Raw genomic sequence first — 12,772 nt, 5'->3', positions numbered from 1 at the left:
GCCTCTCAATTTTCCTCTTCGCCCCCGCCACAGCTGTCCCCTAGAATTTTATTCGGCAGGTCGCAATTCTCTCACGCTTTTTTACATATTAATATGCACGAAGCGCAATCTTTCCCCGTCCCACCGATCGCAAATCAAAGCTCGAACCTGCACAGCTCGGATATTAAATTCCCACACCTACAAGCGTGTCGAGCAGGAAGGACTTTTTTTTTTTTTTTTTTTTTTTTTTTTTAAATAAAAGCTCGTTCCACTGTAACTCACTCCTGTCGCAGCTTCTTTTTTTCTTTCATTCATCGTCTTTCGCTCGCAAAAAAGTTTTCATCGCGATTCTGCATGATTCATTACTCCGGGTAGACGCGGCCCTCATCGCCGAGATAGACTTAAAAAAAAAGCTCCCGGGGTCGTAAATCACCCTCGCGTAATCCCGGAACGGGGGAGGCGAAAATGAAGAAATCACTTTTAATGCAGCGCGATCGAATCGGGTTATTCCGAGCCACCTCCACTTTACATCATAAAAATAATCCTGGAAGTGATAATCGCGACGGCCGTAAAGGGACGAAAAGCCCGCTCCCCGCTAATGGACTGTCGAAGCAAAGAAGGAGGCGGGGCAGTGAGAAATAAAAAAAAAAAAAAAAACGTTTGCCGGTATGTGTATAGCGATTTCTTAAAAAGTGTGGCCGATGAATGCGCAGGTGGACGGGGAGGCGTGCCGGCTGCTGCCCTCGGTGATAACCTTGAGCCTACTGAACAAGGCGACGATGCTGGCGAAGCGCCGGGGCTTCAGCCGGCCGAGGAAGCACCAGAAGACCGCCGAGCCCGAAAAGCTCAAGATACCGCTCATGAGGATAAAAATGCCCGACTACGAGAATTACCACTCGGACAGGGAGAGGCTCGTGAAAACGGCGACCCTATGGATGCAGGAGCCCCTCGACCTCGACGCTGCCATGGACCTCGAGTCCCTCAGGAAGATGCTCGCCAAGGACTACCCCATGGACACCTGCTGCTTCCTCGACTGTGAGCCTCCCTCTCTTTTTTAAACCTTAATTTATTCTACATCGTACCAAGAGTCACGAGGTTTTTGTTTCCCCCCGCCCCCCTCGCAGCTTGCACGGCCGAGCGCTTCTTCCGGATCGATAGGGCGCAGGAGCAGCTGCACTACGTCGCCGACGTCGTGAGCGACGCGATCTACCTCCTCCACGAGAACCCGCTGCCCAGCTCGCAGGCCGACAACCACGGGTCCACGAGGTACGCTGCACACCAAGTGTATTTATATACATACATTTATCAACACGCGTAGCACTGGCTAGCTGTAACTTTTTTTTTTTTTTTTTCAAAAGTAACATATGGCTAGATCTTTGTAAGAGCCACGCGATGCATGCACACGTGTGTGAGAGAGTGAGTGCCGGTGAGAGTGCGTGTGCGACGATGGAAAAAAAGACGCTAAACGAAGCTTTGTTGTTGTTTGTCCCTCTCTCTCTCTCGTATCCACCCACCGTCCCTTGGTAGACCGTAAAAGTCCCGCAACACCGAGTTCCCTGTGACGAAGAGTCCCCTCTAAAAACTCCTGTGGAATTCAAGAGAAGACCGGCGCAAGGCCGACCGAAGCAAATCGCGCAACGAGTCGGCTCGTTCGGGCGACAACACCACCACCACCATCAACAACAGCAGCAGCAGCAGCAGCAAAAACCACGGCAGCAATCGAGGTAGCAGGGAGCGCTCGCCCCGCGAGACCAGTGAGCAACACCATCGCTCGCAGCACGTGTCGAGGGAGGGCTCGGCGCCGGCCAAGTCGAGGCATCCCTCGGGTGGTAGTCGGCACAGCCGGAGGTCGGACGCGCGCGCCAACGAAGAGGACCCCAGGATGGCCAACAATCACAACCTGCGGGGTGGTACCTCCAAGCAATCCTCGTCAAAGTCCAACGCGCCCTACGGCGGTGCTGGACACGCGCACCACCACAAGAACCAACCAACCTTCATAAGGTACGCCCGCAAATTAAGCTTTAAGCTGGTTTTTTTTTTTTTTTTTTTTTTATCATCACTGTTACATCCAAGCGTCTCAAAGTACACGTTTAAAGCGTGTATAATCGAAATTCCTCTTTTTATAAAATATAAACTATTTCACCTGTATTCCACTTAACTCAACTATTGTTTTTCTTCAACGATTTACATATAAGAAGGCTGTAGTGAGTAAAACATTTCTGCCACACACTTGTGAGCTTGTTAAATCTGTGACAAACAAGTTTTAAATGTGTTTGTCCTTCAAATTATCATTCACTCCACCACGATGTATTAAAAAAAAAAAAAAAAAAAAAAAAAAAAAATTAGTGTTATACAATTTAAACGTATAATTTAACAGGCATGGATTTACAATGTATTTGTTAAAATTGTGTTGTTATACATGTTCGTACATGGAGTACACAGGGGGTTATCGGGGATTTTGAGAAGAATAATGATTGACACATCAGAATAATGATTGAACGCGGAGACGTGTACGTAGTAGTGCACTTGTGTACACGTACGTAAGTGGATCCGCGGTCGCGATCGAGGGGCGGGTGGGAGGCACTTGTGATGTTGGAGAGTACGCGACACGATTCTCTCGCTCCGCGGTGTTCGGCTCTCGAGTGCTATTTTTAGAGTCTCCGGGCCGAGGTGGAACGGAAGCAGCTTTCCCGTACACAATGGGACCCCCCCCCCCCCACCCGCGCTACATTTCGAGAATAATATTTATGGAATCGGAAATAGATGTACATACCAACACACGGTTCGACAAATCGCTTCTTTTGCAGCCACGTCGGGGTGAAAATCTAATTAACGAGAGAGAGAGAGAGCGAAGGAGGGGGAGAAAAAGTTTAGTTCATAATAACGCGCACTCGCATGCACCCCCTCCCTCTCTTTGGCGCGCTAATGATTCGAGCTCGACGAAATTGGACCGGGTTAAATTAATTTGACAAATTTAGTGCGACAGCAAACGTCATACCTCGCCGTACCCCCCAAACAAATGTTACACCGAAGAATCGAATTACGAACCCGTGAACAAGTGTAATTTCTCTCTTTTTTTTTTCCAACTGCCGATCGATCGGTTGATTGATTCTCCGAGTACATTCAATATAGTTTATGTCCCAAAGGAGCTTACACCGATGACCCAATGGCGTTTCGTTTGCGACAATTTGCAGCCCCCAAGAGCGATTGTTCGGATTGAGCCCCGAGGTGCTCACGTTCCACACGGAGCTGCTGGAGCGCTCGTCGGACGACGTATTGCGGGCAGCCAAGGTCGGCGACCTCGTCGGCCTGAAGGCCCTCCACGAGCGGGGCTACTCCCTACTGTCGATCGACGCCACCGGCCAGACCGCCCTCCACGTAGCCTCGCGCACGGGCTGCAAGGACATTGTGCGCTACCTCATCGCCTGTGCCCCACCGACGATCCTCAACATGGTCGATAACGACAAGTGAGTGTCCCTAGCCCCTCTCTCTTTGTGGGTTATTTATCATAAAATGTACTTTCGGAGGAAATGACTGGTGGAATTTTCCACAAGTGTCGGTGACTCGAGCTTTTGTCGCTGATAAAACGCGACGGGGGGGGGGGGCTATCTGTAAATACATAAATGTACAGCTCTCCGTGGGTGATGTACCTCAATACCGTGAAAAGTGCGTATACACCTACGCGTATCGGTGGAAACAACGCGGATAAACCAGATGGGCGGGAAAAAGAGGCTCCATAAATTACGGGACATTACGTGTAAGTGAGCGAAAAAGAGATACGGAGCAGACGACGCCGCTTAATCGTGATGGATTGCACCATCCATAATGTATCCACGCCCATCGTTAATAATTTAGCCGAGACAAAAAAAACGGGGGGGGGGGGAAGGAGGAGAAAAAAAAAAAAAAAGAAGAAGAAGAAAATTCACGAGTGCCCTAGATTCTTTCGGACGGGGTGGACGAATATTCGATGTATAATGTAGTGACGCAACGCGGCTGATGGAAACGTATACCCGAACGCAAAAAAATGAAAAATGAGAAAAAAAAAAAAAAAAGGGAAAAAAATGAAACAAAGGCTCTCGGAATTGAAAATGCGCCGCGGGCAATGGTGCGCTCTGCATTATCAAACACACGCGTATATAGTTTCACGTATGTGTACTATATGTATACACGTAGGATTGTGCGCGTGTATTTGCTATTAATTAACGTACGCCCACGCGTTTAAAACACGTTTCCCGGAGGCAGAGCGACGATGGGCGGAGTATAGTGGAGAAAATTTTTTTTTTTTTTTTTTTTACATTTCCCGAGCACAATAATTACTGTAGCTCGAGCGATATCCTCCCCCTCGTATACACACAGCCGAGGGTCACGGGGTACAATGGACACACACGGTTGGCTCGCGGTTATTGTTTCCCGATTAAAATTCGGTGGTATATGTATATATACAGTGCCTGCGTCTCTGAATGGGAAGTACAGTTGCGCGTATACAGGTATATACAGTGTAGCGCGTTGTTCTGCCCCGCAGGGGTCAGACGGCACTCCACAAAGCGGCGCAACAGAAGCACCGATCGATCTGCTGCATGCTGGTGGCCGGCGGAGCCAACCTCACGGTTCGCGACCGCCAGGGGAACACCCCACGGGATCTCGCCCTTGCGGCCGAGGATCGCGAACTCGCCGCTTACCTTCACAGTGAGTCCATACGCATGTAGTCTTTGCTCTTCATTTCCCTTTTTTTTTTCCACCACCTGAATGTGTGCGATGCACAAACAAGTATCTGTACGTGTGCTTTTTGTATCCTTCACCCCTGGCTTTTTTTTTTTTTTTTTTTTTTTTTCCTTTTCTTTCATCCTTCATTCCAGAAACATGCATCTTTCATTTTGTTTGATTTGCACTTTGATTGCTTGCCTCGGCCTACAGCCGGCTGAGCTGTATTATACGTGTACTAGTGCACCCTCGGGCGAAATGCATGCAAGCCTCGAAATTTGCATCCCGGAGTGGGTGCTTGGGTATATCATGTGCAGTGCCCACTCGAGAATATAGTCTCGAAATAGACGCTTCCGATGATGAATGAGGCACGTGATCGGTGAAATATATACATGTTTTTCCGTCTCATCGCTGCTTGACGATATTCGCTATACTCCATCAGTTGGACATTTATATGCGTTGTATTTATGCATTACCGCTTTTGTTATTGAGTGTTTTCGCTCTTTTGTCTTTACCGCAGTGTTTCGTTGCGTAGAAAAATTTATTTTTAATTAGTCGTAGTTGATTGATAAAAAAAAAAATGAGAGAAAAAAAAAACGTTTTTACGTAGGCCAAGAACAGTTTCAACTAGTAACAGAGGACATGAACAACATGCCATGATTTCGTGAACGTGTACGTAAAGGGGACGCGACGGAAACACCCTGCACACATACTCCCATGCATTTACGGTCTGGAGGAGAAAATCAAGAGCCTTGACCTTATATACATGTACTTTCTAGCGGCTTTAAGGCGATAAAAACGAGAATAGCGCGGAATCAGCGTATAATCCAAGATTATCCAAGAATGCCGTTGTCGTCGTGGTCAAGGATCATTACGCGACTCGCGTTGCCGTTCGGTAAATACGAAAGCGACGATGGTGTAGGACCGAGAATAAAATTAAGGGATTTAAAAAATTAACGATATATTTTTAGCAAATTCACATAGAAATCGAATATCAAGTAACAAAAGTATTATATACATATACATTGTAAATTAACGAGGAAGCAAAAATACAATATTTACCTAATGTTTAAGGGTGTGAATTTTAGAAATGTTGGTCTAGAAAACGAATTGCCCGAGAAGAAAAATTCCTGAGTATCGATGTATAGAACCAATTATTATTATCATATAATATGATTATCAATTTTACAAAGCGGATTTTAACAATCTCCTCTCGAACTACCAAAATTTCTTAAACGTTTACATACGTACATTGAAAAAAAAAAAAAAGAAAAAAAAATCTTAAACGTCTTGTCGATACGTTCATATAAGACTTCGTTAAAACGAATAAAAAAAATTATAAAAATTACAAAAAAAAAAAAATCTCACGTACGACATAGCGTAGCGAGCCGAAAGAAAGTGCGTGGCTATAGGCGTAAGGGAACATATTTAATATTTAAAAAAAATCAATTAAAAATAAAAACGTAAAACGACTTTAAAGATATACACATTCGTATTTACTATGGTACTACTGTAGTCGTATTTAAGAATTCCTTTACGGTTGTACGGCTTAGCCTACTGACACTTTATTACATATAGATGTTCCGTACCAATCCAAAAAGACACATCACTAATGAATTACATAAATATACGGGGATAGGTAAAAATCCAATGGTGTAGGTTTAATTAAAAAAAAAAAAAAAAAAGTTAGAAAATAAATTTGAAGAAAGGGATTATTGCCAAGATTTTTCTAAGTCAACTTGTATAAATTTCTTAAACCGAGGAGAAGAAAAATTGAGCATTGCAGTGGGCTAATAACAAAGAGAGTAATTATTTTTTTATTTGACGAACATTATCGTTCAAATATACATATGAATGTCTTATTCATGAAAAAAAAAAAAAAAAAAAAAAAAAAGAAGGAAAGATTTATGGGAAAAATAAAAACACACAGGTATTTATCCAGTACCAATTTGTAAAGGAGGGATCAACGTACGAACACCAATTAGCTATTAGCAGCGGTCTATCGCAACTATTACTATTGTACTGCTATTGTTATATACATGATAATTACAAATAATGTTAATCTTACGTATTTCGACTACGAAAAAAAATAACTATGACGAATGAAATTCTGGTTCAGTCCATTCGAATATTATATTTTCTGGTCGAGCTGCACGGCTGGTGTGCATGGCTGAATGACAAAATGATGTATAAATATATAAACAGCCATCCTTCCACTACTATTAATTTTTATGTGTCACTAATCTTAATTATTATAGAAGCATGAGATTTGTCACGAAACGAGGGTAAAATGGATGTAAAATATCCAAGAAAACTCGCGAGTCAACAGGTGTACGTACGTTTTGAATTACACTTTAATGATGATGATAACGATGATTGGGGATTAATAATTTTTAGCGATAAACGTTGACCATTGGATAATTTTGTGATAAACGAACTAAGCATTTTCTTAATTTGCATGAAAAAAAGTTGGAGTAAATGTGATATTATCACGAAACCATTCGTGGTGCGTAAGAAAGCCAGAAAACTTCTCAAGTAAATTGTTTAGTCTAAATGTAAGTAAATTACATTTATGAAACTTGTGTGTGTCTCAAGAAGTAAAATATTTGACCAGAAAACCATGTTTGTTTTGACTTTTTGGCACTTGTGCCTCACAGTGGGAATATTTTGCTAATGCAAATACTATAAAAGTATATTTTTCCGTAAGTTTTTCTTCTATATATTTATATATATATATTGTATGCACGTACAAAGCCACAACCACGGACCATTTTTTAATTCAATATAAGGTAAAGGGCCCATCTATGAGACAATTTTAAAATCGGTACCTATGCATGAGACACCCAGTTTAATTTATATACGTAATACTTAAACATGAAAAGAAATTTTTTTTAATATCATTATAATATAATCTTTTGAATAAACAAATATTTTAAAGAACTTCAAACGTTATTAAATAATAAAGAATTTTATTGTAAGACCCTGTCTCATACATAGGTACAATGTGAAAACATAACCTCAAACATGTGTTGTCCCTATTAAGAGACACTCAAGACGCATTTAAATAACATGGGTGTCTCATAGTAACGGACGTGTGTCTCATACACAGGGCCCTACAGATTCAATGTGTCTCATTAATAGGTGCATTTCCATCCTGTTTATATTTGTTTATAAAATTATTTTTTAACGTTTTATTTGAATTTAAAAATTATAATATTATTCGTAATGATCTAATGCTTTCATTGATACCAAAACTTGATATATTTCCGCTCATAGAGAGTGTACATTAATTTAATAGCAAAAAAAGTGGTAAAAAACTGTCTCATAGATGGGCCCTTTACCTTACGCGTTTCAATTTCACAAGAATTACTTTGAGGTAAAGGTATTTTTAAGACGGGAATTTGATTTTTCACGTCAAATATGTAATAAATGTATCCTCGAAGCAATGTAATTTATCACCTTGAGATAAATGATGTATTATCGGCATGATTTCTTAACCGATTACACACTAAATTGTTTCGATAAATTACCTTGCATGAAAGAGTCTTGTTATTTGGCAACTTAATTTACGTTGTATATTGTATCCCAAAAATCAAGGGATGAAGTTTGAAGTAATACCTATATCGACGATTTTTTTAAATCTCAAATCCTCTCAAATGCCTTTACTATATATAAAGAACAATGCCGAACAATGAAACTATTCCCTTTAAGAAAAAAAATTTTAACTGTAAATTTAATGTTAAAATACTGTGGAAGGTGTTCCGAAATAGTTAGGTTACTTAAATTGATAAAAATCAAAATGTGAATTTAAAATCGTGTTTTTTGTAGCTCATGCAAGTTGAACATTTTTTTACAAATATTTAAAAAAGTTTGCCCTACCTCGTACATTATCCGCAACCTTTGAACGATCGTCGCGTCCTTGGCAGGAAAACAGGATTTTCCACGTAAGCGCCATCCAACGGGGGCTATCCAATAGTCCCTAGGGTTCAGATATAGCCCCTGCATCGATGGCGCTCGTGTGTCGAAAACTACTACTTCATGCAACTAACAAAAGTTTATGAATTATAATTTTTATCATGCATAATGGAAAAAAGCTGATTTTCTGATCGTCATGCTTTTTCGACTATACGGTTAATTAAATTAGAGTTTCAGCAGATTATATATTACGCGCATGTCTAAGTATGTATATATAAATAACGTAAACTCGAGCACTTGCGGAAATATTTATTTTTTAAGTAAATTAGCCATAGCTGCGATACAAGTCCAAAGGAAGTATATATTTTATTTAATAACATGTCTCAATGATACTCTTATAATTTTTTTTTTTAACTGTCACGTTAAAAGTTACAAATCCTTTCGTTTGCAACCGTTTACCCTAAACTTTAAGTTGGTCTTGTCAAAGTTATATAGCAGAATTGGGATTTGAAAGTTGTATGTAATTTTTAATATGTATATGTTTAGACTAAATACTTTTACAAATAACGTCTTATTGGGTCCAGATTTGCAGATGAACAAATGAACAAACGATTAAAAAAAAAAACGTTTATAACTAAAAATTAGATAAATCAAATGTCGGTTGGTTATCAACCAGATGAGTTGTCAGTAAAAACAAAGCATATCGAAAAAGCGGTCTCAAGTAATATAAAATATATATTACCATCACACACGTATGTACACAAATGAATTGGATACATCCAAATATTTCGTACATATAAGCATAAATCTCGTTCCCTAAATTACCAGTGTAAGTTTGAACATTTAGGAATAAAAGTCACTTTTAGATTAAGTAATTATTGCGCTCGCGTTTAGAGTACGAACTACACGAGGTTATTCTGCATATTTAGATTAACAACAGTGACTAAATATTGTTAAATTTTGAATAATGTAGAAACAAAACAGTACCGTACATCGTTAAAGAGAGTTTTGAACTGGATAGCCTAACCACAAGATTACTACTACTTATTAAATAAAAATAAGAAAGAAAAAAAAAAGAAAAAAAAAAAATAATAATAATAACACAACATTGCCTTTCTCTTGAGAGATATTGGAGTTCGGCGGCCTGTGCGTTTTTTCTTTTACTTTTTAGAGCAATAAATCAGGACAATCATGAACGAGGTATAAACGTAGGCCGGATTCTCACGTTTCTCAATTTTTTATCTAGTCTATCGTTGATTTTTGAAAAATTAAAGTGTTTTTTTGATGTACGAGGGATATTTAACTATTTACACGAGTTTGCATATCAGCAATTAGTTATTTCAATTTTATTAAAAACTACAATACATTCAATCAGACATGAATCAGAATACTTCTAAATTGAATTGTTTAATATTAATCCCACAAAAAAAAAAAAATAAAAAATAAAAAAATAACAATTGTGCTTTTCCAACTCTTTTTTGCATCATTTGTCAAGTATGAAGATTAAAGAGATGTGAAAGTGTTTTAATACGGTAAGATTCAAAAATTGTAATTAATCTAACAGTTTGATCAATTTAAAAAATTAAACACTATTGTCATTTTCGTAAGTCAGCCTCATTCAAAGACAATCGACTTTGCAAAATTTGTAAAATATTGCAAAACTAAAAAAAAAACTATTTTTTAGAATAACATAATAAATTTAATGCGAATCAATAACTTTCATATCTCCTTAAATTACAAATAAAAATTGAAGGAGTATACCTTATATCCAATTTTTTAATTTAAAATTGATATGATGATTGTGTCAAGGTTTATTAACCGCTCAAACTTGTGCATTACTCGTACATCAATAGAGTACTACACTCGAGACATTAGAAAAATAATTTTTTTTATTAATCCGTTCTATAAATTTTAAATATAAATTAAGGAAACTGAAAAATTATGCATTATAGAAAAAAAATTGAAAATATTAAAGTTATAATATTATAAAACTTTTTCAATTTGTTTTTGTGATTGCGGAAGAGATATTTGCTGAAAAAGGAGGTTTGAATAAAACCTTTGAATAACAGAGAAAAAAACAAGTATTTGTTGTTGCGTCCCTTTGTTTGTTACTTTATTTTGTTTTCTTCGTTTGTTATTACCTTAAAAATCGTATTAGCTTAAATTGTTTACAAAAAATTTGTTTTTAATATAAAGAATGTTATGAAATCGTAGTTTTTCAAGTAAATTTTAGGATATTAAATTTTTCACATGTACATTTAATCATGTATAGGTCACTATTAAATGTTATTAAAAAGTTTTTTCTTGAATAACATGTTATTACTATAATATTAGTGAGTAAGTGTAGAAGTGACTCTCAAATTTTTATTTTTTTGTCGTCGCTAACTACTTGACATCCACTGTGATACTTATATTTATGTTATCCTTGAATATAAAAGTAGAACTCGCTCAGAATCAAAAAAACAAAAATCTTCTTGAGATAATAAATTTGTAAGCTTGTGAGTAAGGTTGTGAACATTTGAAAACGTAAATATGCATGTTTGTGACTAAGGTTGATACTTTAGTAGATGGAGCGAGTTCCTGTAAAATTGTATAAAAAAATAATAATTTCTACATGACACATTAATGAACAAACACCAAAGTATTAAATGATGAACAACTAGTAAAGTATCGAACACTAAATGCGCTGAGATATTTATCCACGTATATAATATAGTTCTGATATGAATCTTCTGTGTAGGTCTTACTAAAAAAACTTTGACACAAGCTGTTGTATTTTCTGTAAGGAATTTTATTATTATAGCTGTTGTTATGTACTATATAAAATTTTTAAAAAATACGAATCATTTGTTATTGAATATTGTAAAGTTATCATTTTTATTCAAAATATTACCATTCGTAACGAAATTTTTTAAGAAATTCCTCATGTACATACGTATCGATCAAAGGTCATTTGTATAGAGTTAGATATTGCTGGTGAAAGAAGAAAATGATAAAATATGTTTAAAAAAATTAACTCTGTCAGAGGGTCTGTTTCCTTACGGAATCTTTGTTCTTCCAAGTTTGGCATCCTTTTGTAAAAATTCTTTCTTTTCCCTTTGAATAACATTACTTCCGCAGTAAGCTGTGCAACCTGATCTGTACTACGATTTGTTTACCTTAATAATTACGCATCCTTCCATCCTGTCTCGTATTGTTATCTACGACGTTCCACGCCGTTTACCTTCATACGAATAAGTTCAGAGTCACGATTCGACTAGTCAGCTGCACTATTAAAAATTATATACTGCGTATATAAAAATTTTACCAGCATTAAGCAGTTAATTGAACATTTTAAGTTTTTTTTTTGTCCGAGGTTTAGAGCGTAAAACCAAAAAAATGTTTCTACTTTAAGGGGCCGCATGTGCATAAATACGTGCAAAATACGCTGCTTTCTAAATTCATTTAATCATCATTGTCAATCGAATGTGTTTACAAAATAATATTGTACAATAATCAATATATTCTAGTAGCATGTGCTTGTTCGCGGAATATATACAACGAAGAGTGACTTTAATCACACGACGTAGAGTCTGGTGCTAACTTATATACACAACCTTCCAGAACTGTTGTATAGAACGATAGATCGATTCTAACGTAATTTGGTATTGTTAATGGTTTCGTCGTATTTTATTTAAACACCCGTGTACGTTATGCGTTCGTGGCTCCTTGGAAATATTTTTAATTTGACAGAGCAAAGAATAATATTGTGTACAATCTATAACGTTGTTACAATCATCATTGTTATACGAAACTGGCTATTTTAATATTAAAAAAAAAAACAAAAAAAAAACAAAACAAAACAAAACAAAAAAAAACGAATGAATTACCGCAAAGTAGGACTTGTACAGTGTATCAGTGTGAAGTAGAAAGAAATACGTTGACTGTCAGTTAAAGCGAAAGGTCAATTGAAAATCTTTATTCTTAACATTTTAGAATTCGAGTCTGTTTTTCCAGTGGAAATTACTTTGTTAAGATTGTCATATCTATGCGAGAGGTGTATGTGTGACAGCGAGACAGGACCAATAAGTATATAGGAGAAAAGGAATCGTTGGGTTTCACACACATATGGTGATGATCCAACATGAATATGATATCATTAAAGTCAGCACATCTCGGTGAGCATCAGATGGCGTTG

The 12,772-nt window shown here is 37.5% G+C and overlaps 1 protein-coding gene across 5 annotated transcripts in view; it reads left to right on the top strand.

Annotated features, from left to right (window-relative positions):
* Positions 1 to 12,772, top strand: part of rdgA (retinal degeneration A) — a 42,623-nt gene that overhangs the window by 11,481 nt on the left and 18,370 nt on the right. The window contains exons 6-11 of one of the 5 annotated variants that reach the window (XM_014352037.2): positions 693 to 1,014; positions 1,104 to 1,245; positions 1,579 to 1,980; positions 3,174 to 3,446; positions 4,502 to 4,665; positions 5,291 to 6,025. In XM_014352037.2, the coding sequence (XP_014207523.2) occupies positions 693 to 1,014; positions 1,104 to 1,245; positions 1,579 to 1,980; positions 3,174 to 3,446; positions 4,502 to 4,665; positions 5,291 to 5,340 (1,353 nt within the window). In that variant the 3' untranslated portion in view covers positions 5,341 to 6,025. Of the gene's footprint in view, positions 1 to 692; positions 1,015 to 1,103; positions 1,246 to 1,578; positions 1,981 to 3,111; positions 3,447 to 4,501; positions 4,666 to 5,290; positions 6,026 to 12,772 lie in introns of those variants that run through there. The other 4 variants (XM_023390433.2, XM_023390427.2, XM_089597134.1 and 1 more) reach the window with 4 other exon arrangements.

Source organism: Copidosoma floridanum, unplaced genomic scaffold, assembly GCF_036245765.1.
Source record: "Copidosoma floridanum isolate Cflo_tuat_1 unplaced genomic scaffold, Cflo_Japanese_pri ptg000030l, whole genome shotgun sequence".
NCBI classification, from domain to species: Eukaryota; Metazoa; Arthropoda; class Insecta; order Hymenoptera; family Encyrtidae; genus Copidosoma; species Copidosoma floridanum.
Note: the sequence above shows the minus strand (reverse complement) of the source record. Positions and strands in the feature narration are given on the sequence as shown.